The 23707-nt window shown below is 42.8% G+C and overlaps 1 protein-coding gene across 5 annotated transcripts in view; it reads right to left on the bottom strand.

Moving 5' to 3' along the window:
• Positions 1-23707, bottom strand: part of Sipa1l1 (signal induced proliferation associated 1 like 1) — a 288870-nt gene that overhangs the window by 53946 nt on the left and 211217 nt on the right. For all 5 annotated transcript variants that reach the window (XM_031355460.1, XM_031355465.1, XM_031355461.1 and 2 more), the window contains 4 exons: positions 16836-16939; positions 13855-14012; positions 5510-6083; positions 4639-4913 (listed from right to left, as the gene is read on the bottom strand). In XM_031355460.1, the coding sequence (XP_031211320.1) occupies positions 4639-4913; positions 5510-6083; positions 13855-14012; positions 16836-16939 (1111 nt within the window). The remainder of the gene's footprint in view (positions 1-4638; positions 4914-5509; positions 6084-13854; positions 14013-16835; positions 16940-23707) is intronic.

Raw genomic sequence — 23707 nt, 5'->3', positions numbered from 1 at the left:
CAACAAGCAGCTCTGCACATCTCTGCCAGAGCTGCAAGTAGATACCTCCTGGTGAGGGCAGCTCTAAATGGGCTGGGACCCCAAGAGCCAAGAAATAAAACCAGGAAGATCCCCATGCCCAAGCAGAGACCCAAATTTAGCCTGGGAGGAAAAAAACTTATTACAGAAATGCAACAATTTTTAGTCCCCATAGAAGGCCAAGCATTCCTCAGAAACTCACATTCCACTCTTTATATCAAAACAAGAGAGAGTTTCTGTCTGTTCTTCTATCCCTCTACAGTATTAACCTGCATCAGGATTCCACCATTAAATACTGGGACTACAAGGTCTGAGAAGCAGGAGGGAAGACTTGAAGGAGGGTGAGCAGGAAGAGTCACTTTGGAGATAATGTAGACTGAGTCCAAGGCAATGGGAGGAGCTGCACAGATGAGCCAAAGTTGGGATTTTAATTTCAGAAAGTAAAATAAAATTGGTGCAACTGATTTGAGATGCTTTGTTTTACCCAAAATATCTGAAATTGTATCATTTTAACATATAGTTAATGCTGAAAATTTACTGAGATATCTTATGTGTCTATGAATATCATTAAGTTCACAGAGAACCAAACTGCAGCCATTTCCTACTACCTTCATGTCAAGGGACCATCTTATTGACTTTGTATCCTACCCATTTCTGTAAAACCTAAGAATGACAGATGACTCAAGAGTGGATACTCCTCTGAAGGACAGAGCTAATAATAGTGCTAATGTCGTACATAAGTAGTCATGAAAAACTCTCCATGGCCTCCTGGGAGTAAAATATGGTCATGAAGTTAACTGTAGGACAGACTGCAGGAAGAGGATGGATCCTAATTTAGCCAAACTACAGAGAGTCTACAATGGGGGAGTCAGGTCAGGTCTTAACCCACAGCACAGAACCTGCAGGCCTGGCTTACTGTAGTCCCTTACTAGAGGATATCTCTAACTCTCTGTACATCTTTCACCACAAAGAATCATATCTACAAAGTGCAGGCTATGACCAAAGGAACTGCCAGCACCTGTTGGAAACCTATTTGGGCTTGTGGTTAGCAGGCATTTTCAGTGTTGATTGTGACCAAGGGGCAAACTAAGGCCTAATGCTAAAAGACTAATGTTTAAGAACACTAGGGTCCCTGGCTGTGATGTGGGCTCTAAAGAAGTATGCAACTCCTTTTGATGGCGCTCATCTGGAGAGTAATTTGGACACATGAGTTCAGCTCAAAGTCAACATGCTCTCACTTTCAAAGCAAGAAACCCATTCCTATTTAAAAGATAATTTGACTGTCAAACCCCCAGCATGAAAAATAACAGTCCTAAAGATAATTTAGTCTTTTTATGGAACTGTTTTTAGCTCTTGAATGGCCCCTGATTGCAGAGCAGCACCCTGCAGAAAAAAGCTACACATCCGGAGTGCCTCATCTAACCCCCAGCCGCTACGTCTCTAAGTGGATGAGCTGGAGTCCCAGAGGTCACAGACACCAGAGATGCAGTGAGGGCCTTCCCACTCATGGGGGTGGGAATGAAGGAGACTTGGGAGGACCTCTGGCCGGCCCTCAGAACGGTTTCACTGCACTGTTCTCTCTGGGCAGTGCCTTCTATTTGTCTCAGTCATTTATTAAAAAATGCAGCAACCATAGGAAGGGCAGGCACTGGGAAAAATGAAACAAGACCCACCATGCACATGGCAGGAACTCAGAAATTTGGCTTTGCTTTATGTCCCTTCTCTTAAACAAACTACAGTTTGTGAAGAGTTGGCCTGTTTTCTAAGAATAGGGAAAAGGTCCTTGATTTTATAATATTTAAATATTTTGGGGGGAAGGGTGGCTGTCAAGCTAACTTCCATTTTTAAAAGCTGCCTTTTCAAAATGCATGCGCACACACACTTCAGGCTTTCCTGACATGGTTGCTGTGTGGCTGCCTGGGATGATCTCAAGGTCTCAGCAACTGCTAGGACCAAACAGCACTGAGCTTTGAGGAGGCCCGGCCCACCCCACCCAGAGCCCTAGGAAGCCTGACAGAGAAGAGAGTAATTACTCAGAGAACAGAGTAATTAGTCGCTAGGAAAATAGCAGTGGGAGTGTGAAGTGTGGAGGGAGGAGACAGAAGCATCATCCTATTTTGTTGAAAACTGCAGCAAGGTGTTAATGCTTCAACTGTTCCCTTTGAAGCCACTTCTGCAGGAGTGAACAGCTTTTCAGGCCTCCAAAGGCATCTGCACAGTGCACAATTTCCCACCTGCACAAAGCAGTCATCGGGGAGGGCAAGGGAGCAGCCCCCAGCTCCCCAGCTCAGCACCTGACATGTGCGGGCAGCAGTGTGCACCTGGAGAGGATGGCTGCAGGTTCCCAGGGGAAGACAGATGTGGCTCCTTCACACAGTGTGGGAGTCGTCTGCACTGATGTCACAATGGGTTGTCCATCTGGCCTAGTGCAGCCTTTTCCAGATTTCATGGTGGTTGCTTCAAAGAGGCCAGTGGGAAAAATGACACCATGAACCAGATTTACCAGCACACCCATGGTTTACACTAACGCATGGGCAAGGGTCTGTGCCAACCTACAGAATAACGCTGACACCTGGACTCTGACGCCACAGGAGCCTGAAACTTACTAAAGTTTCTTTCTCTTTTGTAAGATTATCATTTCTTTGTGTGTTTATTTATTCATTTACTGTGCAGTAGGACATGGTGAGAGGACACCTCTGGGGTCTCCTCCCACCACATGAGATCCAGGGATCAACCTCAGGTCATCAAGTTTGGTGGGAGTAACTGATGGTCATATCTCCTCATAGGATTGCTAAAAGAATTAAATGTGTTAATTCATGGAACAGTTTATTTTTTCTCTAGGACCTAGAACACTGAAGTAAAAATTCAGCTAATGGTATTCCCTAACACTCCAAGGAGATAAACCTCACCTGGATGAGCATGGCCAGCAAGCCACCCCTCATTGCAGGCCTAGCTTCCTAGTGACAATTACTCAGAGTGGTAGAAGCGGGAGTTCTATTCTGTTTGCCTAACGACTGCTTTGTTCCAGTTCCCCAGACACACCTGGAGCCTAGAGAAAAGAGCAGAGCCACTGTGTCTGTGACTCCGAGAGCTGAGGCACTTTTTTCTGACTGTAGAAACTCCTGTTTAGGGAAATCGAAGGACAGCAGCCAGGTGACAGCAGAGTAGAATTGGGCACTCAAAGAATGTTCTAGATAAGAGCCCTCTGAACCACCATGTGAATCCCAGGGTCAATAGAATACTTAATGTAAGTGGCAATGGACTGAGAAACTCCAGAAAAGCTGGCAGGGTCAGTAGATCCTGCTATCCTCTGGACAGGGACATACACAGCCGTCCCAGACTGGCTAAACCAAAAAGTTCTGTGGATACATTTTTTTTTTTTTGAAAACTTAGCTATCTAAAAGAGAGCACTCTTTAACCTGCTCAGACTAAAGAACCCCAGAAATATTTTGACACAGGCACACAACCCCCAGGTTGCCTACCTGATAAATGTCATAAATAAATGCTATTCTGAATAAAGACTGATTTTTAACTGAAGTCCACCTAAGTCTTTAAGGGACTCAAATAACCCACTGTAATGATTTATATTCTACCATCTGCTAATCATAAATCCATGAGTATTCAGACATAGGACTAGTCATTTTAGGGAGAAAAAGAACTATGGTTTGGTTTTATTAATTAGATGTTGTATGTATTTTGGTTTTCTCTGCTTAAAAGCCCTGGCTATCCTGAGCCAGGATAGCTTGCTTTGTAGACCAGAAATCCATCTGCCTCTGACTCCCGAGTACTGGAATTAAAGGCCTGTACCACCATACCCAGCTTATGTTTTGGCTTTAACTACTAAATTGAAGACAAACTCTTAGAAAGTAGTAGCTAAAAATATACAACATTTTTCTTTTCTTTTCTTCTTTTTTACTTTGCTTTTTCCAGTCAGGGTTTCTCTATGTAGTCAGCTGTCCTGGAACTCACTCTGTAGACCAGGCTGGCCTCGAACTCAGAAATCCACCTGCTTCTGCCTCCCAAGTGCTGGGACTTAAGACAGCACCAACTGGCTACATTTTTTTTTTTTAAACCAACAAAAAATATTTGCTAAGTCTAAAGGAGAAAAACAGTTGATCAGATTTTCCCAGAGGCAAAGAAGTGAAGTTTTGGTCAGTGCTGCTGTCTTAGCAGGAGCTGAGGAGGTAGGAGGCTCTAGGCCTCCATCTAGAAGGCTATAGACAAGCAGTCAAGGCATCAAGCACAGCACTGAGTCATCTGAACCCGTTCCTGGCTCCACAGATGCTGCCAGAAAAAAAGCCTGGAAGTTGGGCTCAGCAGACCCAGAGAGCAGGGCTTAAGACAACAGCTGAGTTCTGAACAGTCATGAGATAAAAGGGAGTGAGGATAGCATGAGCATCATGCCACATGAAGGAAAACATTCAGATAAGCCAAGATGGATGTGTGCTGTTCATAGGCCACTGGAGCAAGATGCTGAAGATGGGTGTAGTCTGGAGCTGCATCCTGTGGGAGACTTTCTGTGCAGGAACCATAAGCCTCACAAGAGGACGATTTCTCTCTGGTTACCCTGCCTATTAAGAGGTGTCCCATGTGGCCCAGTAGCCACAAATTCAAACCTACCTCCGTGGGGTGCAGTCATCATGAGGAGGGATGATGACAACTTTCACTGTGACTGATGTTCTCAAGAGGTCGATCATCTGTTCATGGCTCAAGGTGGCTACTGCCACCTTGCAGATCTCTACCAGGCGGCTGCCCTGCCTCAGACCCGCTTGCCATGCATAGCCATAGGGCTCTACATCCGCCACGATGCCCTCATAGTTGACATGGAAGCCAAGCTGTCCCAGCCCATTTCTTCGAAGTGTCATCTCCACTGATTCACAACCTTTTGAAACAAACTAGACAAGGGAAAGAGATATTGGGTTAAGTGCTGTAAGTTATTAAACAGTTGATCTGGAATTAAAGAAAACGCTGCCTTTGGTTATTCCTAACATCCTGTAGCTGTCTGAAGGGGAGCTGGTTATCCCTCTTCCCTAGTCTCTATTCGGTAGGAAAACACAACACACTGGCTGCCTCCACAAGGTGCAGTGGTTTTCTTGACATTATAGAAAAATCTGGGACAGACCTACAGAGAGAACCGGCAGCAATGAGAACCTGTATTCTGCATTCAACAGCCCTTAAAAAACATTCCATGGTGGGTTAGTAAACAGCTTTCTCAGCAACTACAGCAACACCAATCACCAGGGCAGTGAGACCGGACTGTACAGGTGACTTCTCAGCACAAGCCCCCAGACAGCATGTCATCCCACCTGCCCAGGGCTGCTGCTTTTCCTCAACAAACGATGGAAAGCAGGAGCGTCAGATAAAGTATGCTGCTTCATTTGTTGGCAAAAGAAATCGCCAGAGTAGCCAATCATGCCCCACAAGCCTCTCTGCTCTGGCTTTGTCTGCCGAAACCCCTGGGAGTGAGCATGGGAACAGCAGATGGTCTCACCTGCAGCCTCTTGACAATTTCTTTGATATCTTCACTGCTAATGAAGCTCTCCACCGACACACACTCTCCCCGCTCATAGAAGATTTTGAGACTGGTGTCGCTGGAAGTCCACCCTATCACATCTCTGCAGGAGCAATTGAAAGCCACGCTCTTTGTTTCCTGCTCAATGAGGACAATGAACTCATTGGAGATCCCAAGGAGGCAGTCGAACTCCATGGCCTTGTTGTAGTCTTTGGCCCGGACTGCCCACACAATGGCCCCCATGCTACTGAGCTCAGCTCCTGGATAAGGCTTAGACTTTTCCTTCTTCTTGGAGGCCAGAGAAATAAATGGAAACTTGCCAGAAGGGTCAATAGGTGTGTTGGTGACATTCTTTTCTGCCAGATCTTTCAGGTATTCCTGGCGGGTCCTTGTTGCCATGGCCCGGAACTTCTCTGATTTATGAGCAGCATTTTCTGCATTAATCACTTTGGCCAAAAGAAAGTCCCTGAACACATTTGACTTGGGGAAGGTGACCCCTTTAGGGATGGGAGGTCCAAAAGAAGGCACATCTCTGGACCTGGTTACTGCCACACTGAGGGACAAAGCAAAGAACAAAGGATGAGACTAACTTCAAATGAGTCAAAACTTCCCTTCTTTAGCAGGTAGGAGACTAACCACAATATCATGGGGGTTAGTCATGTTGGCTTACTGTAATGTTCCACACAACAGAATAAAAGCTATTTTAAATACCTTCAGACATTGCTATAATCACACAACCTTTCAGAACAGAGATTCTGTCAGAACCTAGATGTGTTCTCCACTTGAGACAGAATGGCTGCTGGGGAAATACACAGTTCATCAGGGAAATGACAGAAGATGCACTGACTGTGAGAAACGAGTCTTTCTAATACAGTAAAGACTATCTATCCATGTGAGAGGGGTTGCGAGACTAGATTAAAAGCATACCTTTGAAATAAAAACATCAATATCAATTATGATTTTTATAGAACTGCCACAATACTTGGAAATCATGTTTTTTTAACAGAGCTATTCTTCGGTCCAGATGTCCTGCTTTTGGTCTGTGGTTCTGCAAGAAGCGCATTTCCCTTTCCTGTTTGTTTTAAGTCAGACTGACCTAAGAAAGCTTGTTTCCATCACTGCTTTTGCATACACATAGCTTAAAAAATAGGCCCATGAAAAAAACTATAAACATCTGTATTCATCTAATTTTAATGTCGGAAAGAAAAATACCAAAACTTTCCTAAAACAACAGAAGTTGGGTAAAAATAAAGAGGCTGTATGTCATATGCCAGTCTTCGAGATGACGCCTGACGCCCTCAGCCAAGCCCAACAGAGCTAAAGGTGACAATTCCCTTTTCCACATGATTTAAAATCCAGTCAGCCATGAAACTGGGCACTAGAAAATGTTTTATGTGAGTTTTCACGAGAAGATACAACTTGAGAGTGCTTTCAAAGTAAACTGACAGCCCTGCCTCACTCAGAAGCTGAGGCAGGAGGAGTTTTAGGCTATCCTGGGATGCCTAGTAAGTTTCCTAACAGCCTACAACATGAGACCTTGGCTCACCCTTCCCTAAAAGGGGTGGAGGGGTTCACTTTAAGATATTCAGCTACTTTTGGAAAAAAAAAGTCTTCATCTTATAGAAATGAGATTGATAAATCTTTAAATGAAGGTTTTATACTTAGAACTTATACTTAGGTGAAATGGAAAAGCTATACATGATATATGCTCTTCACAAATTTATCTTTAAAAGAAGACTACCTGCCTCACTTCATGACAAAGGGAGATGTAAGCCAACACCCATGCTCTGACTACACAAGGGAAGCCCCAGACTCCCCTGTGCATGCATTAGACCTAATTACACACTATTACAAAGGCAATTTTTCTTGTCAATGTGAGTTGTCTGGCTTGAATGCTGACAGCTGTGTAATTTTAATTTGATCATGTTAGCTTTTCCCTCTCATGAAGCTGAGCAGAAAATGCTGAAATCCAGATTTGGTAGATCTTCCCCCAGGAATCCTGTGAGGATCCAGAAATGTTTAATATCTTTCATTTTAAAGTTGGCAACTCTTTGCTAATTTCCCTTCCTCAGGAAGCAGCTGTGGTTTTACTGTAACTAAAGAGAGGCACACGCTCAGCAGAGCTGGGATCCTGAGCACATCTACTTGCCCCTGAGTCTGTAGGAATATACAGATTATTTATTAACCCACAGAACTTTAGACAAACACACACTGGCAACCTACGAATAATTAGAAGCTTCTAGAACGAACTGTGAGGGCGAGAACTGAGTCTTCACCATGTAATTATCTGTGATTCACCACAGATGGGAGGTAAGTGACACAGACAGTAATCAAGTCTGCAGGATTAGAAACAGAATCCTTGTGAAGACAGTGAGGAAGAGGAGGGCCGAGACGGTGCCTCTCAAGAGGTTTTGTTCTAGCCACGTTAACTTTCTTGGTTCCACAAGGTTAAGAGGCTCACTGACTCGGATGACAGACGGCAAACTCTCGATGATAAAGCCTGGTTTAAGCTAAGTGTTTTGCTCACTTCCAAAGGAACTTTGTCTACAATACCTCAATACCGATCCCTTCGGTTAATTATCAATAGTTCTAAAGGCCTTTCCTCAGCCACACTTACCTTAGGCTCCTTTGCTGCACTGCATCTTGGCAATGGCCCACTCTTTCTAGCCCTGTTCCCTTGGCAGTACAGAGGACTAGAACCCACCACCCAGGATAAACTGAGCTTAGAGGCTGAAGCAGTCAGGGAAGGGCAACACTGAAAGGGAGGGACTTTAGATGTCATTGGCCCTCAAATGTCCATAAAATTGTGAGCTTCACTTCAGACTTGCCTTCAATCTTCTATTCTACAAAGGAAAATGTGTGTTTGTGTGTGCACTTTAATCTACAGATACATTCTCCAAAGTCCTTGAAAACAATAGGGAGACCCAGAGTGAGCCCAGTGTTTATGCCTGGGTAAACAGTGGGTACAAATCCATCACTTTCCAGAAAAACATGATGATCTACATGGCTCCTGGAGCATGCCAGGGCTGAAGGCAAACGCTGAGCATCAACAACTGAAGCCTCGCCCACTCCACCAGCACTTCCAAAAAAAGAACTACACCTTTCCCCTTCTCTCCCTTTGGTACCTGATAATGGGATCACCCACACAAATTTCCTAGCCTGAGAGACCAGCACCATGCTGTGTCTGCTTGGTCTGGACCATGTAACATTCACTAGTATCAAAAACTTTCAATAAAATTTATTTTGTTACACAACTGGTAATTTGGTAAACAAGGATGCTCTAAGGACAGTTGAATAGAAGTACTAATGCAAACAGGGCAGATTAAGAAAGTAGAACTTGGGGGCTGGAGAGATGGCTTAGCGGTTAAGAGCACTGACTGCTCTTCCAAAGGTCATGAGTTCAAATCCCAGCAACCACATGGTGGCTCACAACCATCTCCGACACCCTCTTCTGGTGAGTCTGAAGACAGCTACAGTGTACTTACATGTAATAAATACATCTTAGAAAGAAAGAAAGAAAAAGAGAGAGAGAGAGAGAGAGAGAGAGAGAGGAAGGAAGGAAGGAAGGAAGGAAGGAAGGAAGGAAGAAGGAAGGAAAGAAAGAAAGAAAGAAAGAGAAAGAAAGAAAGAAGAACTTTAGAGCCACACATGGTGGGTGGGTACACCTGAAATTCCAGCATTTGGAAAAATCAGAAGTTCAGGGTCACCTTTGGCTACATAGCAAGTTCAAGGCCAGCCCAAGCTACATGACACTTCCTTAAAGGAGTGGGGCCTCATGGGGGGGTGAGGGGGTAGTGAGATTGATCAGTGGGTAAAGGTCCTTGCCACCAACCTGTATGATGAGTTTGATCCCCAGGGCCCACACGGGGGAAGAAAGAACCTGTCCTCTGACATTTTACCTATATGGTACATGTTCCCCCTAAACATCAAATTCATAAACAAGTATAAAAAACAAAACCCAAAAATCCCTCCACAACCTAAAAGAACAAAAGCAAAAAGAAGCAACTTGAATTTTGGAAGCATGTAAATGGCAATTATCAACTGATTTCAACTTCAAGTTAAAAGAAAAATGGAGCCAGGTCTGGTGGTTTAGTAGTGTAAGCTTGGCCACTGAGGAAGCAGAGGCAGGGAGATCTCGAGTTCAAAGCCTGCCAGGGCTACAGAGTAAGTTCAAGCCAGCCTATTTAATGTAGTGAGATCTTATCTCAGAGTAAAGTGAACAGAGGCCTAAGGAAGCTGCACGGGGGAGCGCTTGCACAGAATGTTCAAGGGAGAGCTTGCACAGCATGTGCTGGGTCTCGGGGCTCAGTACCCAGGACTGAAGATAACCCAGAGCAGGGCAGTGGTGGCACACAACTTTAGTCCCAGTACTCAGGAGGCAGAGGCAGATGGATGCCTGAGTTTGAGGCCAGTCTGGTCTACAGAGGAAGTTCCAAGTTAGCCAGGGCTACGTGGAGAGACCCTGTCTAGAAAAGAAGAACAGGAAGAAGAAAAGAAGGAAGAGAAAAGACAAGACATTGAGCACACCCTAGAGATAGAAGTGGCTCTTTCTGGAAGCTGGGGTCAGAACGAACAATGCTGGAGGAACTTTGCAAGCCTCAAATCTGGGCCCAGAACACGAGCACACTCACATCCAGGAGTTGTGGGACTCCAGCACTGCTCGGCTCCCCGACAACACTCAAGGAGCTCCAGCTGTGTTTGTGTATTTGCGTCTGTGTGCACGCACCTGAATATTCATACAACAGCATAAGCAGAGCTAGGGTGACCATGGTGGGTGGGGGCATCTTAAGCAGAACCACTGCACAGCAAGTGTCTGGGGAGATTACACATTTCATGAGAATGAGGTCAGGTAGGGAGAGGGTTAGGAGGAGCCGAGAGGAGAGAGCAGACCTGAAGATCCCAGGCAGCAGGCTGGGCTGCTGAGTTTTAAGCACAAAGAGCGACAGCAAGGCCAGCCTTTGGGGCTAACTGTGGCTTGGTGTACATCTTGCCTCCTTTGACTTCTTCTAAGAGAAAGTCCAGGCAGGTCTGTGGATGTACATGCCCCACATTCCCTTGGCTACTAGTTGGATTTTAGCAGATCTTACAGGCAGCCATTGACTGCATAGAGGAGAAAATTTGAGATCCTATCCTGGCAATTTCACAAGCTGGTCTAACTCCAAGTGCCCTTTGCACTACATCACACCCACTCTCAGAAATGCAAACCTTTCTGAGAGAATAAACACACATGCTTTTTTAATTTGGCTGCAGACCCAAATTAACAAATGATCTATGAAGACCATGGGTCATTTTTTATAATTATTTATTAGTTTTAAAATTAATAATTTCTTAATCTCACCAAATTTATGGTCCAAATTCCAATTGCTTCCTATGTCTAAAGGTTATTTTGCGCATGTATGCTCATATGCATGGACATACTATGGTCTTGATATGATCCACACATTGAAATTAATTAACTACATGAGAGGAGTAATATCAGAGACTGAACGAGGCCTTATGCATGCTATCCTGAAATCAACCTATCCTTACTAAGTTTTCATTCTATAGAGTCCTGTCTACTTCCCTTATGACTTTCTCTCTTGCAATGCATCTTCTGAAGACCCTGGACTGTTGGTTGCTCATAGAGAGCCTTCTTTGTAGTATAAACCTGCCCCCTGATCATCTACATTACAGTGCCTTGACTAAAAGGCTTGATCACAGTCAGATTTAATTTGGGAAAGAGACAAGGGTAGGGTGTCACTCTGCCATCACGAAGCACACATTTGTCTCTTTTTGTGGTGTTTGTGACCTCTGATGACCAATGCTACATACACTGATACACAACTGGAAATGGTGACACTCATGGTCGCCCTCACATAGATGACCCAGGCTGCTAATGCTTGCTGAATCTCTAGCATTGATGTTACTGGCTTTTTCATCTCCTCTAACAATAAGCACAAACTGATGGTTTTCAGTGCATTTTTACTTTAATGCAGCTCCTGTTTTGATTTGTCATTTCTAATTTGATCTATCAGCTGGGACCAGGCAATTAAGAACACTTTAATTATAACAAATAACAACAGAAGCTGGAGAGCATTCTGATCAAGCATGGGGTAATCTTTAGCACATAGTCCCTAGATCCATGGTAGGAATTTTCTTTGTTCTCTCAGGTACATACATGACTGGGTTAGGACAAGAGAAACAGATACAAGCAGATTGCATCCTCCATACCCGCTTATATAATTACCTTCACTGGAGACACTTAGTGAAGTATTCCCAGGGTCACTCTCCCAGCACAGCCCTGCACTGCTGTCCCTGTCTTCACGCTACACACCCACCCAGGACTCCTGAACTTGCTCTGTTTCCTGCTTTATTCCATATATCTGTGTTTACAACACACACTATGGCAAATCCTATTTTCTTGATTAAATGTCCTTATAACTTATTCTTCTACTCACCCTGTCCTCCAAATCATTATAATAACTCCAGTTTCAGGGGATCTGACCTCTGCTGGCAACAACCACGCACTTGGTGCATAAATGTAATCAAAACACTCATATACAAAATGTAAAATTAAATTAAAAAAGAAAAGATGGTCTTCTTATGCAAGAATTTCAAAGAGTGACAGAAAACCCACCATTTCAGGATCTTATGTACCTGTGTATGCACTGTAAACAAAAGAGAACTGCAGAAGGCCGTGACCCAGCCAGAGCAGTGATGCAGGATGGCGGCTAACAGGCAAGAGTAGCTACTGAGCATGTAAAATGGGGTAGTGTGATGAGGAACATCAAATTAGATTAAAATATAGTTAATATAAAACCTAAAGACTGATACAAGATGCAGACAAAGCTTTCACAAAATGTCCTGGAACGATCTGGTATGTAACTCCATACACAACTTTCACTTGTCAGGAAATCATAACAAGACCAAGTTCACTCAGTGAAAAATTAGGAAATCCTTTGATAGAGCCAAGATGCACTCTAACAAAAGGCACCCAACCCAGTCCAGAGAAAGGTCCCAGGAGCTGGGTGCAATTGCTGCATGCTCTTTGTCCCACTAATCCCAGCACGCAGGAGGCAGGGACAGATGGAATCTCTGGAGATTAAGAGCAGCTTGGTCTACAGAGTGAGTCCCAGAGTTACACAGTTAGACCCTGTCTTAAAAAAACCACCACCATCACCAGAGAAGGGTAGGGTCACAACTGATATCAATCAGTATTTTAAATTATATAACTTATTATATAGAAATAACTTAGATATATTTAGTAAATAATATAAAACACTGGCTCAAAATAGTGTCAAAATTTCTTTTGCCCACTTAATATATTTATTTGTTTGTTTTTGTTTTGTTTTAAATCTGGCTAATTAGTGAAATAAAGAGGTCATGAATTTGAAGAAGAGTGGGGCTGAGTATATAGCAGGGTTTGGAGGGAGGAAGGGCAAGGGAGAAATGTAATTAAATTGTAATTTCAAATTCAGAAAGACAATTAAAAAACAAAATGAGTACATGGCTTGCCCTGTTTCCATTGGGCAGTGCTGATTTAGACAAAGGCTTGAAAAGAAAAGGGTTCTTTTAAAATACATTGTATGGGAGGGGGATGGAGAGAATGCTCAGCGGTCAATAGTACTGCTCTTTCAGAGGTCCAGAGTTCAATTCCCAGCAACCATATGGTGGCTCACAGCCATCTGTAGTGGGATCCAATGCCCTCTTCTGGTGTGTCTGAAGACAGCCACGGTGTACTTATATGCATAAAATAAATTAATAATTTGTTTAAAAAATACATTGTATGACAGCCCACTGGGCATACTTCCCAGTGTTCAAGAGGGTTTCACTGTCTACCTACATGGTTGTATGAAATCCTTTGACCAAATCCAGTAGACAGCACATGGGAAATGCTCAAAGTATTTGAAACAATTACAACAAATGTCTAATAAAACACAAAAAAGCCTTTAAGAATATGCTTAGAAACATTAAAGGGCTTTTTAATAGCAACAATTAAAAAAATGAACTTCTATTTATTATGAACATTCATATCTGCTCTTGCCTTGCCAAAAAGGAATATATAATTAACAGCATAGGTAACTATTTAGTTGGTGACCAGATGGTATGGATGAAGGACAGCACTTAAGGAGGAGGTGCAAATGGAAAGGACAGGTGTCTAACCACAAGCCCAGGAATGCCAGCACTGCCAGTTACATCACCACGTGAATTTAGCCAACTGTGCACATGATGCAGAGATAAAGATGACAGTAACAGACTTCCCACGTACTCCAGAACACAGAGCTGGGGGAGGGCCGCAGAGCCATCACCCACCACCCACTTAGCCACTACAGTTTGATGCCTACCTGTAACAGACACTCTCAGTGCAGGGGTTGTGAGCCCGGACAATGACAAAAACATGCTGAAAGTGAGATCGGATGTTTTTCGGGCTGAATGGTTGTGCTCCAGGCTCTTGGAAAACTATTGTCACAATGTCATTCCCAATGTGCCGCTTCCTCAGGAGCTACAAGAAAACAAGCAAGCACCACCATGAGTAAGGACACTTGGAGACACCCTCCACCATCCTCTATGTTGAAGGCATCTAGTCCACTGCATGTGCCAGTGCAAGGATCACAGTTCCTCTCTAAAGTCCAGCCTGTCTTAGCATCCTCTCCAAAGGAGGAACGTGGAATTGAATATTCTAAAATTTGCATAAAGGATATAGCCACTCAAACAAAGCTAACTAAAAGCAGACATGCCCAGAACCTCAGTATCTATGGCAACAGTTGTGTTCTTTTCTCAGGCAAGAAACTTGCCACTGGGGAAGAGCTGTAGAGATGAGGAGTGGCTGAAGTAATTACAGCACAATTATGACAGTTGCCTTTCCAGAGCATGTGGACAAGGGCTTTCCTGGTAGACAGTCTGTGTTGTAAGCTAAGAACATAGAAATCCATACTATTCCACAAGTAATAACAATTGAAAGGCAGGTTAGGTCTTGGGTTTGAACACCGTCCTTAATTACAGAGCCCTGTTTCAGACTCCTTTCTGATTCCTGCTCTCATACTAGGTCCTGGTTTCACATTCAGGCACATCAAGCCAGTCAGCTCCTTCCAAGGAGGCTCCTCAGACAGTGTGATTATCCTATAAAAACTGGAGTAAAGTTTGTTTTTCTCATCTTTGTTTTATGGAAGCAAAACAACTAAAAATCACAACTAACTATGCTGCACACAACCTTGTACTCAGACAACTCATTTGTTATTTAAATTCTCTAGGGATATTAAAGCATGAGAATTACATAAAACCAATAACCTAGTGCTGGCCTCCAGCTGGAAGACAGCAGCCTTTTAGATTAGAGTTGGAAGTTTAGGGAAAAATGTCTGGGAAACATACTTTTCAAAAAGCCTACTGTTTTATTTTATGGTAGAATGTTCTGTATGCATGTATATCTGTGCATTGCAAGCATGCTTGATACCTGTGGAGGCCAGCAGAGGGTATTGGATCCCCTGAAACTGAAGTTACAGATCATTGTAAGGCACCAAGCAGATGTTGGGAACCAAACCTGGGTCCTCCGGAAGGGCAACAGGGTGCCAAGCTAATTCTGCAGCCCCAGGAAACATACTTTTAACCTTAGGAATTTGAAAGCATTTCAAGTTATCATCCAGTGAGGAAGTTTACTTCATTTCTAAGTATCAGACAGGATGGAGATGAAGCCTGGTGTGAACTGATTGCTATCTAGAATGTAGCCAAAACGTCATGCTACAGTAAGATCACGGATAAAAACAAACATTGCCTCTCTATTCTACACACGTCAGTATCTTTTTTCCTGCAAAATCATTCTTCAGTAAGCCTTGATATGTGGAATTCAAGTTTTAATAAGAACTCACATCCATTTGTCTTATACTAAATGTAAACAAAGCTGCATTTATTTTAGATACATGGAAAGTATTTTAAAAGACATTCTCTTTAAATATATTTCTATGTATAAAGTTATCTACACCGAAGAAAACAAACTAATTATATAGAGAATAAAAAATTCTTAGTATGTAGCAGTAGAGATTAACACTTTAATTTAGGACTGCAATATTTTTGCTTTCATTGATTCCCCAAATTAAACTATGTATACAGTTGTGCACTGAAATGGTAACTTACTCTGCCCCGCCCTTTAACTACTACATCCTGGAATTAAATACAGAAAGAACCCTGCCTGAGAAAGCTCATGTTTTTCTGCAAAGCAACACATCCTTTTCTTCTCAATGATTATTCCTTAGTGTTTTACTGACTGGTCAGAATGAGTTTACTTTATCTCTCTCGGAATGGTGCTTTCCACTCAGAAGTCTATAAACCGTGCACAGAGTTTGGGCCAGAGAACTCTTCTTGAGGTGGGCTTACTGCAGATTTATGGTGACTCACTGTTCACTTTCCTATTTTTGATCACTTTGGTAACTAACCTGGAAAAACAAAGCTTTTTTACGTAGGCTTGAGAGTTAATCCAAAGCAGTAAGATGTGAGGTTAGCTGAGTGATGAACTAAGATCACTGAAGGAGCCCTGATTCATTCTGTAGCTGGCCCTGTTAGTACAACAGACAATGAAACATGCACACCTGATAGGAAATCAGATGTGAAACTGGGCAAGTTTGCAATGGGTATGGAAGGAGAAAATGTGTGCTTCTGGCTTCTTCTCAGGTTCAATCTGACATTTATTTTGAACTAGTTTCCCAATATGAGTGACTGCTGATATTGTCCAAACAGAACTGTCAGCTTCCATCTTCCTCCATGACAGTCTGTACATCCTGGTTCCTTCACTCCTCTTGCATTTGGTGACTAGGAGTGTCCCTGATCTCTGCAGGACTCAGTGTAGTTACACTTGACATTATCAATTCTACTCCTTGCCATTTCCTGAAGGAAGAACACAGCTCTGGACCCTACTGACAATCTCCCTCACACTCTTACTGTTGTGTTCAATTTCCCTTGGACTCTAGATGAAGCATCAGCACTCCCTGTTTTAAGCACTGGCCTCTTGAGAAAAATCTTTGCCCACTTGTGTAGACCCTTTGCAGTCACCCAATCACAGTGACTTCAACTTGTTCCCTTCAGACTGCATGAAAACCTCGATCCCTGGTGTGCAAAGCCAATGATTAATTCACAAAGCCAGGCAGCTGGCTGTAAACCTAGAATCTGAGTCTTTTCATTTGCTTTCTGCTCACTCAATGTTCTCTGCTCCCACAAAGTACAAAGCTGCTGCTGTGGCTGGGGCAACACTACATGCGGGTTGCAGATTCTGCACACTTGCCACTCAGGCTTCTGGGGGAAGTGCAGTAAGTGGAGCACAGACGATAGCAGTCCTTACCTGTTGCTTGTTGTTAGGTGTGTAGGGCAGCATGGTAGAGACATGGAACATTATCTCATAGTCTTTGTAGGTTGTGTACAGAGAGTGGGTTCCAGTGGAGTCAGCTACAGTTCAGGAAAGATAACACAACAGATGAGATGACTGCAAGACCTGAAAAAGAACTCACCAAGAGAACGCCTTCAAAAACAACAGAGAAAGTAAAGAGCCAAGGTAAGGTTCTCTTGGGGGTTTTGACTCATTTTTAAATACCCAGTTCTCTCTTGCACTCCAAAGAAGTCTATAGATGGGTACTTTCTCAGAATGGATGTTTTCCTAGAAAATTTGTGAATAAACTAAATTATTCTTAAACAAACAAACTGGGGGTGGTGTGGGGAGAGGGACATGGCTCATTGGGTAAAATGTTTGCCCACAGTGAGCGGCTCTCCAGTGGTGCCTGCTGTAATTCTAGCACAGTGAGGAGACAGAGACAGGGGATTCTCAGAGCAAACTGAAAGTAATCAAGAAAGATATCTAATGTCAACCTTTGGTCTCCACACTCACACACATTCATGTGTAGGTATGCCTGTATTCATCCACACATGCATGCACCCTACATGTATCTGCGTATACATATATACATGTATATACATACAAAAATATGCATGTAAAAATAAAAATAGAAATCTAACTATCAAAAAATTTAAACTATGCTATTGCCAGGCATGGAGGTCCACTTCTACAATCCTGTGCCTCAAGAGGATGAGACAGGGACATCTTAAGTTCATGGCAACCCTGGGCTACATTTGGAGTTTCAAGCTAGACTGGACTATATACAGCAATGTCTTGTCTTTAAAAAAAAAAAAAAAAAAATCAAAATATAAATAAAAAAATTTCAAGTGATAAACAAATGCTGTAAGACTTCTAATGATCCTAGCAAATGACCTAGTAGCTGCTCCAATGCAGATTAGCCACGAGCATAAGCAATCTTACTATCAACAGCTATGACAACAAAGGTCTGTCTGCCTTCTACTGGCAATAAGATTACAGGTGGCTGTCTATGTTTATATCTGAAGGAAATGTTAAATTCAATTTAGATCTGGTAAAACCAACAAAAAATAATTTCCCATTCACCTTCACAGACATTGAAAACCAATTTCTTAATATTTCCAATTCAATTAAGAATGATAAGAGATTAACAATTGGAGACCAAAGTCAAAGGAGTGCCCTCAAATGTTAAAAGTGTGAGAGGCCATGCTGTCCTCTCATGGCCCTAAGGAAAAACAACCTCTACTATCTAAATAAAAATGATTTTCTAATCAGTGTGCTCACAGACACCTATAGTCAGGAAAAAACAAAACAAACAACAAAGAACCAGCCAGTTGAAAGGTCTGGATGTCCAGATTACCCAGAGAACCTAAGAGCATTCATTTGGGGTAGAGTAAAACCACCAAGCATACTGTTTTGAGGACCATACTTGACTGCACGTTAGTGAAAGGTAACTCTTGTGTTTTACTGAATGACATAGCAAGACAAAGTCACTGGCACACATAAGAGGCAGGGAGGAGTTTTCAAAATCAGCAAGCAACCATTAGTGGGGAAGCTTCTTGAAAAGGCAAAATCTGCAGGCCACACCCAGCACTGCTGCAGTTGGCAGGAGGCCTCAAAAGGAGCCTAGTGTCAATAGCACGTTAGTGAACTGAAGAGGAGTTCCCACTGCTCCAAGCACACTATCAAACTTTCAGATTTAGAAACATGATCCTGATTCCTGAGCTTCAGCCTGAAGTTTACTGGAGGATCTTCATTTTGAAGTTCATGAAAAATGCAAAGAAATAAGCTAAATATAGAACAAAGCAAAAATGACTCTTCATAATTGCAAAATACATAGCAACAAGTAAGTACTCAAGAAAAAAACCTCATAAATATTAATGACCACCACTAGAAAAGACCATTACTATAATAAAGTGTCTTTCTCAACTGTTTAAAGCTGGTTTTAAGTATGAAGAACTTAAATCTATAGTTAGGAACCTGCTATAAATATCTGCAGATCAACCTGCTATAAATATCGTGTAAGACTTTGAGGTGAATGTGGCAGCTTTGATGGGTTTCAAGATGATTTTAAGCAAAACCAATGAGTCAGAAAAAAATACTGCCAGCAGCATTTCTTAGCTGCACTGGCTTAGGAACATGAGTGTCAGAAAGAACAGCTCTCTGGACAGCAGTCCGCTTTTGTACTTCTAGCCCTTTCCTTCTCTGCATACCTTACTGCACGTGTTGGACGCTGCCCGACCAGTCTTTGTCTTGGGATCTTTAGAAATCCTCGTTTTGCTAATATTTTGAACAGTTTGAAAATGGTTTCATAAGGTTAGAGACGAGACTAAGGCCAAAACAGTGAGAACTTCCTTAACAAGAAAAAAAAAAAGTTTCCCAATCCTAAGGTCACTATGTACAGGATACAAGTGTGACTGGTACCAGAGAGAAGAGAAAAGAATGTTCTCATATCTTCTAAGACTGCAATACTTGATGTTCTTGCTTTGCTTCTAGTGACCCTGAAACCATCAAAGTCTTAAGAGGATGACAATCTAGGAAAAGGAAACAAAGTTGATGTTTAAATCTCGTTGAAGAGATTACATACTGAGAGATCTCAGAAAAGCTAATGCTGATCTGCAGCATAATTGGATGGGCTCAATCCTTTTTTCTTATGGGTTTCTCTGTGTAGACCTGGCCGTCCTGGAACTCACTCTGCACACCAGGCTGGCCTCAGACTCGGAGATCTGCCTACCTCTGCCTCCCAAGTGCTGGGATTAAAGGTGTGCACCACCACTGCCTGAGTAAAACCAGGTCGTCTTGACAGTCATATGACCACCTCCAACTCACAGCATCAGTGAGCTGCACACAGTTCTGAATAGAATACTCAACAATTATGTCATAGCAGGCATGGTGGGACACACATCTATTATCCCAGAACTTGGCAGGCTGAGTTAGAGGATGGTTTGGGCTACACAGAGAGATCCTGTTTGAAAAATCTCAAATAAAACTCATTACTCAAAGTAGATAATACTAAGATAGAGGACAACCAAGGGAAGACAAGGATGTCTGCTGTACAAGACCACAGCAAAGCAATAAGCCTGCCATGCTTTAGGAAGCTGTAGGCAAGACAGCAAGTCAGCAGCAGTGTTTCTACTTGAAGGTGCTTCAAGTCTGCAGAAGCAGGTCCAAGGTGCAGCCAACCTCTGATATTCTTGATTTTTGACTTAACTCATAGTCGGAAGCTAGGACGATAATGGTGTGTGTAAATCTGAATGAGAGGTAAACAGGTGTCCGTATGAAGTTTTCTTGAGCACTAAAGCAAAGACAAGACAAAATAGACGACCAGGACAGAAGTACTTGATTTTTGGAAACTGTCTAGCTTAAAATATCTACAGAGGCTGGAGATGAGTGAGAGACTGCTTGCCTGGTTTGGGAAGCCCTGGCTTTGATCCTGAGTGTTCCAATACATAAATAAGACAGATATCCATCACGGTGGTTTGAAAGAGAATGGTTCCAATGGACTCATGTTTCAATGCTTGCTCTAGTTGGTGGAACTGGGAAGGATTAGAATACGTTGGATCTGGCCATACTTCTTATCTAATCTGAAACAGCATAAGAACTAAGTGGCTGTTGAAGATCTCTATGCTAGAGGCAAACTTCACATGCATGCAATCCTCCCTTAGGAGCTGGAGATGCTATAGTCAATATTTAGATGCACACTGGGAATCAGGCATGCTTTTCTGAGACAGGGCAAGTTTTGGACCCCGGGGTCTAATTCAGTCATCGATAGTCACTTCTCTGTCGTTCAGTATGCTCACCGTTACAACGGTGAAATAAAGTTTGGGAAAGTGCTGGCTTATAAGATCCTCAGTAAATGTCTTGGTTAGAATTTAAATTTTAGGTCCAGCAAGATGACTCAGCAGCTTAAAATGTTTTACATATATACCTGACAACCCAAGTTCAATCCTTAGAATCCCCATAGAAAAGTCAGATGCAGAGGCACACATCTGTTTTCCCAGGAATCCCCGGCAAGATGAGAGGTAGAGACAAGAGACCCACCTGGAGTGTACATACACAGCAGAACCAACAAGAATAATCTTGCTAGGCAGTGGTGGCACATGCCTTTAATCCCAGCACTTGGGAGGCAGAGGCAGACGGATTCTGAGTTCAAGGCTAGCCTGGTCTACAAAGTGAGTTCCAGGACAACAGCCAGGACTATACAGAGAAACCCTGTCTCGAAAAACCAAAAACAAACAAACAAACAAAAAACAAACAAAAAAATAACAACAACAACAATAATAATAATCAGCTTGCCTTGAGAGGAAAGAAGTGACCCCCCAAAGTCCTCCTCTGACCTCCACAGGGGTACTGTCACATGTGTCCACTGTCATATATACTTACCACACATATATACACAAACACATACCACACACACACACCACACACACCACACACACACATAAGCACACTAATATTAAATTTAACATTTTGTTCAGTTAAGTTAAAACGTGCACTGTCCTTGAAAGTGTTCTTTTCTTTGTTTGTATATTTACACTTAGTGTCTAGAACTCTGAGTGGCTCTGTGTGTGCGCCTTTTTCCTCTCTTCCATGAAGGCTATTCCTAATAAGGGACTGCTTTTCTTTTCCTAAAGATTTATTACTTTTTTTAAAGATTTATTTTATTTTATTTATGTGTATGAGTACACTGTAGCTGTACAGATGGCTGTGAGCCATCATATGTGTGGCTGCTGGGAATTGAACTCCGGCCCCTCTCGCTCCAGCGTAATTCACTGTAGTTGTCTTCAAACGCACCAGAAGAGGGTGTCAGATCTCTCAGATATCATTACGGGTGGTTGTGAGCCACCATGTGGTTGGTGGGATCTGAACTCATGACCTTCAGAAGAGCAGTCTTACCCACTAAGCCATCTCGCCAGCACAAGATTTATTATTTTTATTAGGATTGTTTTTCCTGAAAACATGTTAGTACGCCATGTATGTATCTTGTGCCCATAAAGCCCAAGAGGGCATTGGATCTCCTGAAATTAATTGTTCCAGATGATTGTGAGCAACCTCATGGATCCTGGGAACTGGACCTAGGTCTTCAGGAAGAACAGCACGTACTCTTAACCATTGAGCCACCTATCCAACCAAGGTTCTACGTTCTTTCTAAAGCCTGAGTGAGTCCAGACTAAACCACAGATCCCAGCTGCCCTTTGGCTGTAGCTGAAATCCTGGAGTGGGACATGACGATGCAGCGAATTAGTGAGGGCAGGGTGCTGAGGAATGCTTCACAAAGGGACTCAGAGTTCCTGTGTGCTGACTTAACAACCAAGCTTCATTCAGGCAATAACTTCTCAAATAATCATACATAAGTATAGCTTAAAATGAGGGTGGTCTCCAGCTTTCAAATCAATGTTGTGGAGAGAAGTTTATTTTTCTCTTTATTCTAGTGTGTTTGCCAACCAAATCTGGGAACAAACAGGAAGCCCAAAAATTCACTGCTAAACATATCTTCAGAGATCTGTTCTAGCCAACAACATATTTATCTGAAGCTTATTTGTTTGCTCTAAGTCTTTAATGCTGAGATGAGAAAACGGACTTTGTATAGATGAGTAGGAAAGAAAAGAAATGGCTCCATTGTTTCACCAGGCTTAAGCTTTCCTGACTCTCTTGGTTCACAGCAGAATAAAAACCTCAAAACAGTTACAATGAAGAGTAGAACTGTCTCATCAGACAATTTGGGTGTGAAAAGGTCACGTGCACCAGAAAGGGGAGGACAGAGATTGGAAGTCGAGCTGTGGATTCATGTTCATGCCCTCTCTGAACACTATTAACCAGTCATACATACCACCAGATCTGTCACAGTTCCATAATGCTTATTAGCTATCTACCTATAGGCATGTGAATGTATCTAAAGCCAATTTAGCTAAGCAATTTGTGGGGTTTTGTGGGAGCCCTGCTGGGCTCACTAAAGAACTCAAAACCGAAACCAGAGACTTAGCTCGCTGGGGGTTTAGAGCCTATGTAAATGACTCAAAGACCAGATATCAGCTCCTTAGGAAGCCGTGATCCTTTGATCCCTCTTCCCCTTCTTAGAATCTCTTGTATCAATGTTTGAGCTTTGATGTCTGATTCTCACCTAAATGCCAATTACATACCTGTACTGTCTTTGAGTATAAATGCTCCCCTGTCATTTTAGTAAGGCACACCTCGATGAGAACCTCTCCTGGTGTCATGTCTCTTTGTCTCTCTTATCACCCATTTACTTACAGGACCTCAAGCTCCCACGAGATGAAGTGAAGCTGTGGGCCGGCTTCCTTCAGATGGCGCCCAACGTGGGGCTGAGACATGGGAGTGCGCTAGGAGCGATAATATATCATAGATACAGAGATGTCTAGACAGCTCCCCAGAACTGGGGCAGATGGTTTGAAAATTAGGGGTAAGAGCGAAACATGTTGCCCCTGGGTTGAATTTAGATGGGCTAATCTTCTTCTAGAAAGTTTTTTAAGTTATACACTTCAGTCTTATTATGAGGCGGCCCCTAGATCTCTTTAATCGGGCTGGGTTGATTTTCTAACTAGATTTTATAGCGAAAATTTTTCGCCAAGATGTCGATAAGAGCTCGACAGAGACTTTTCTGCCGAAGAGACTGGCTTGCCAGGGTCCAACAGATACAGCTAGAGTTCAGGGGTTCAGCCAATTCAGGCTGGGTACTCAGATTTGGGTCCGAGGGTTTTAGACTACGGTAAAGACAGTTTTTCCCCTGAGTTTACAGCTCGATATACAGAACTGCTAGACGTGTCTATGTGTTTTCATGTTACATGTGAATTTATATCGTGAGATGAGTGAGATGTCTTGTCTTTGTG

This window comes from Mastomys coucha, unplaced genomic scaffold (assembly GCF_008632895.1).
Source record: "Mastomys coucha isolate ucsf_1 unplaced genomic scaffold, UCSF_Mcou_1 pScaffold6, whole genome shotgun sequence".
NCBI classification, from domain to species: Eukaryota; Metazoa; Chordata; class Mammalia; order Rodentia; family Muridae; genus Mastomys; species Mastomys coucha.
This window is presented reverse-complemented; position numbering and strand designations above follow the sequence as displayed.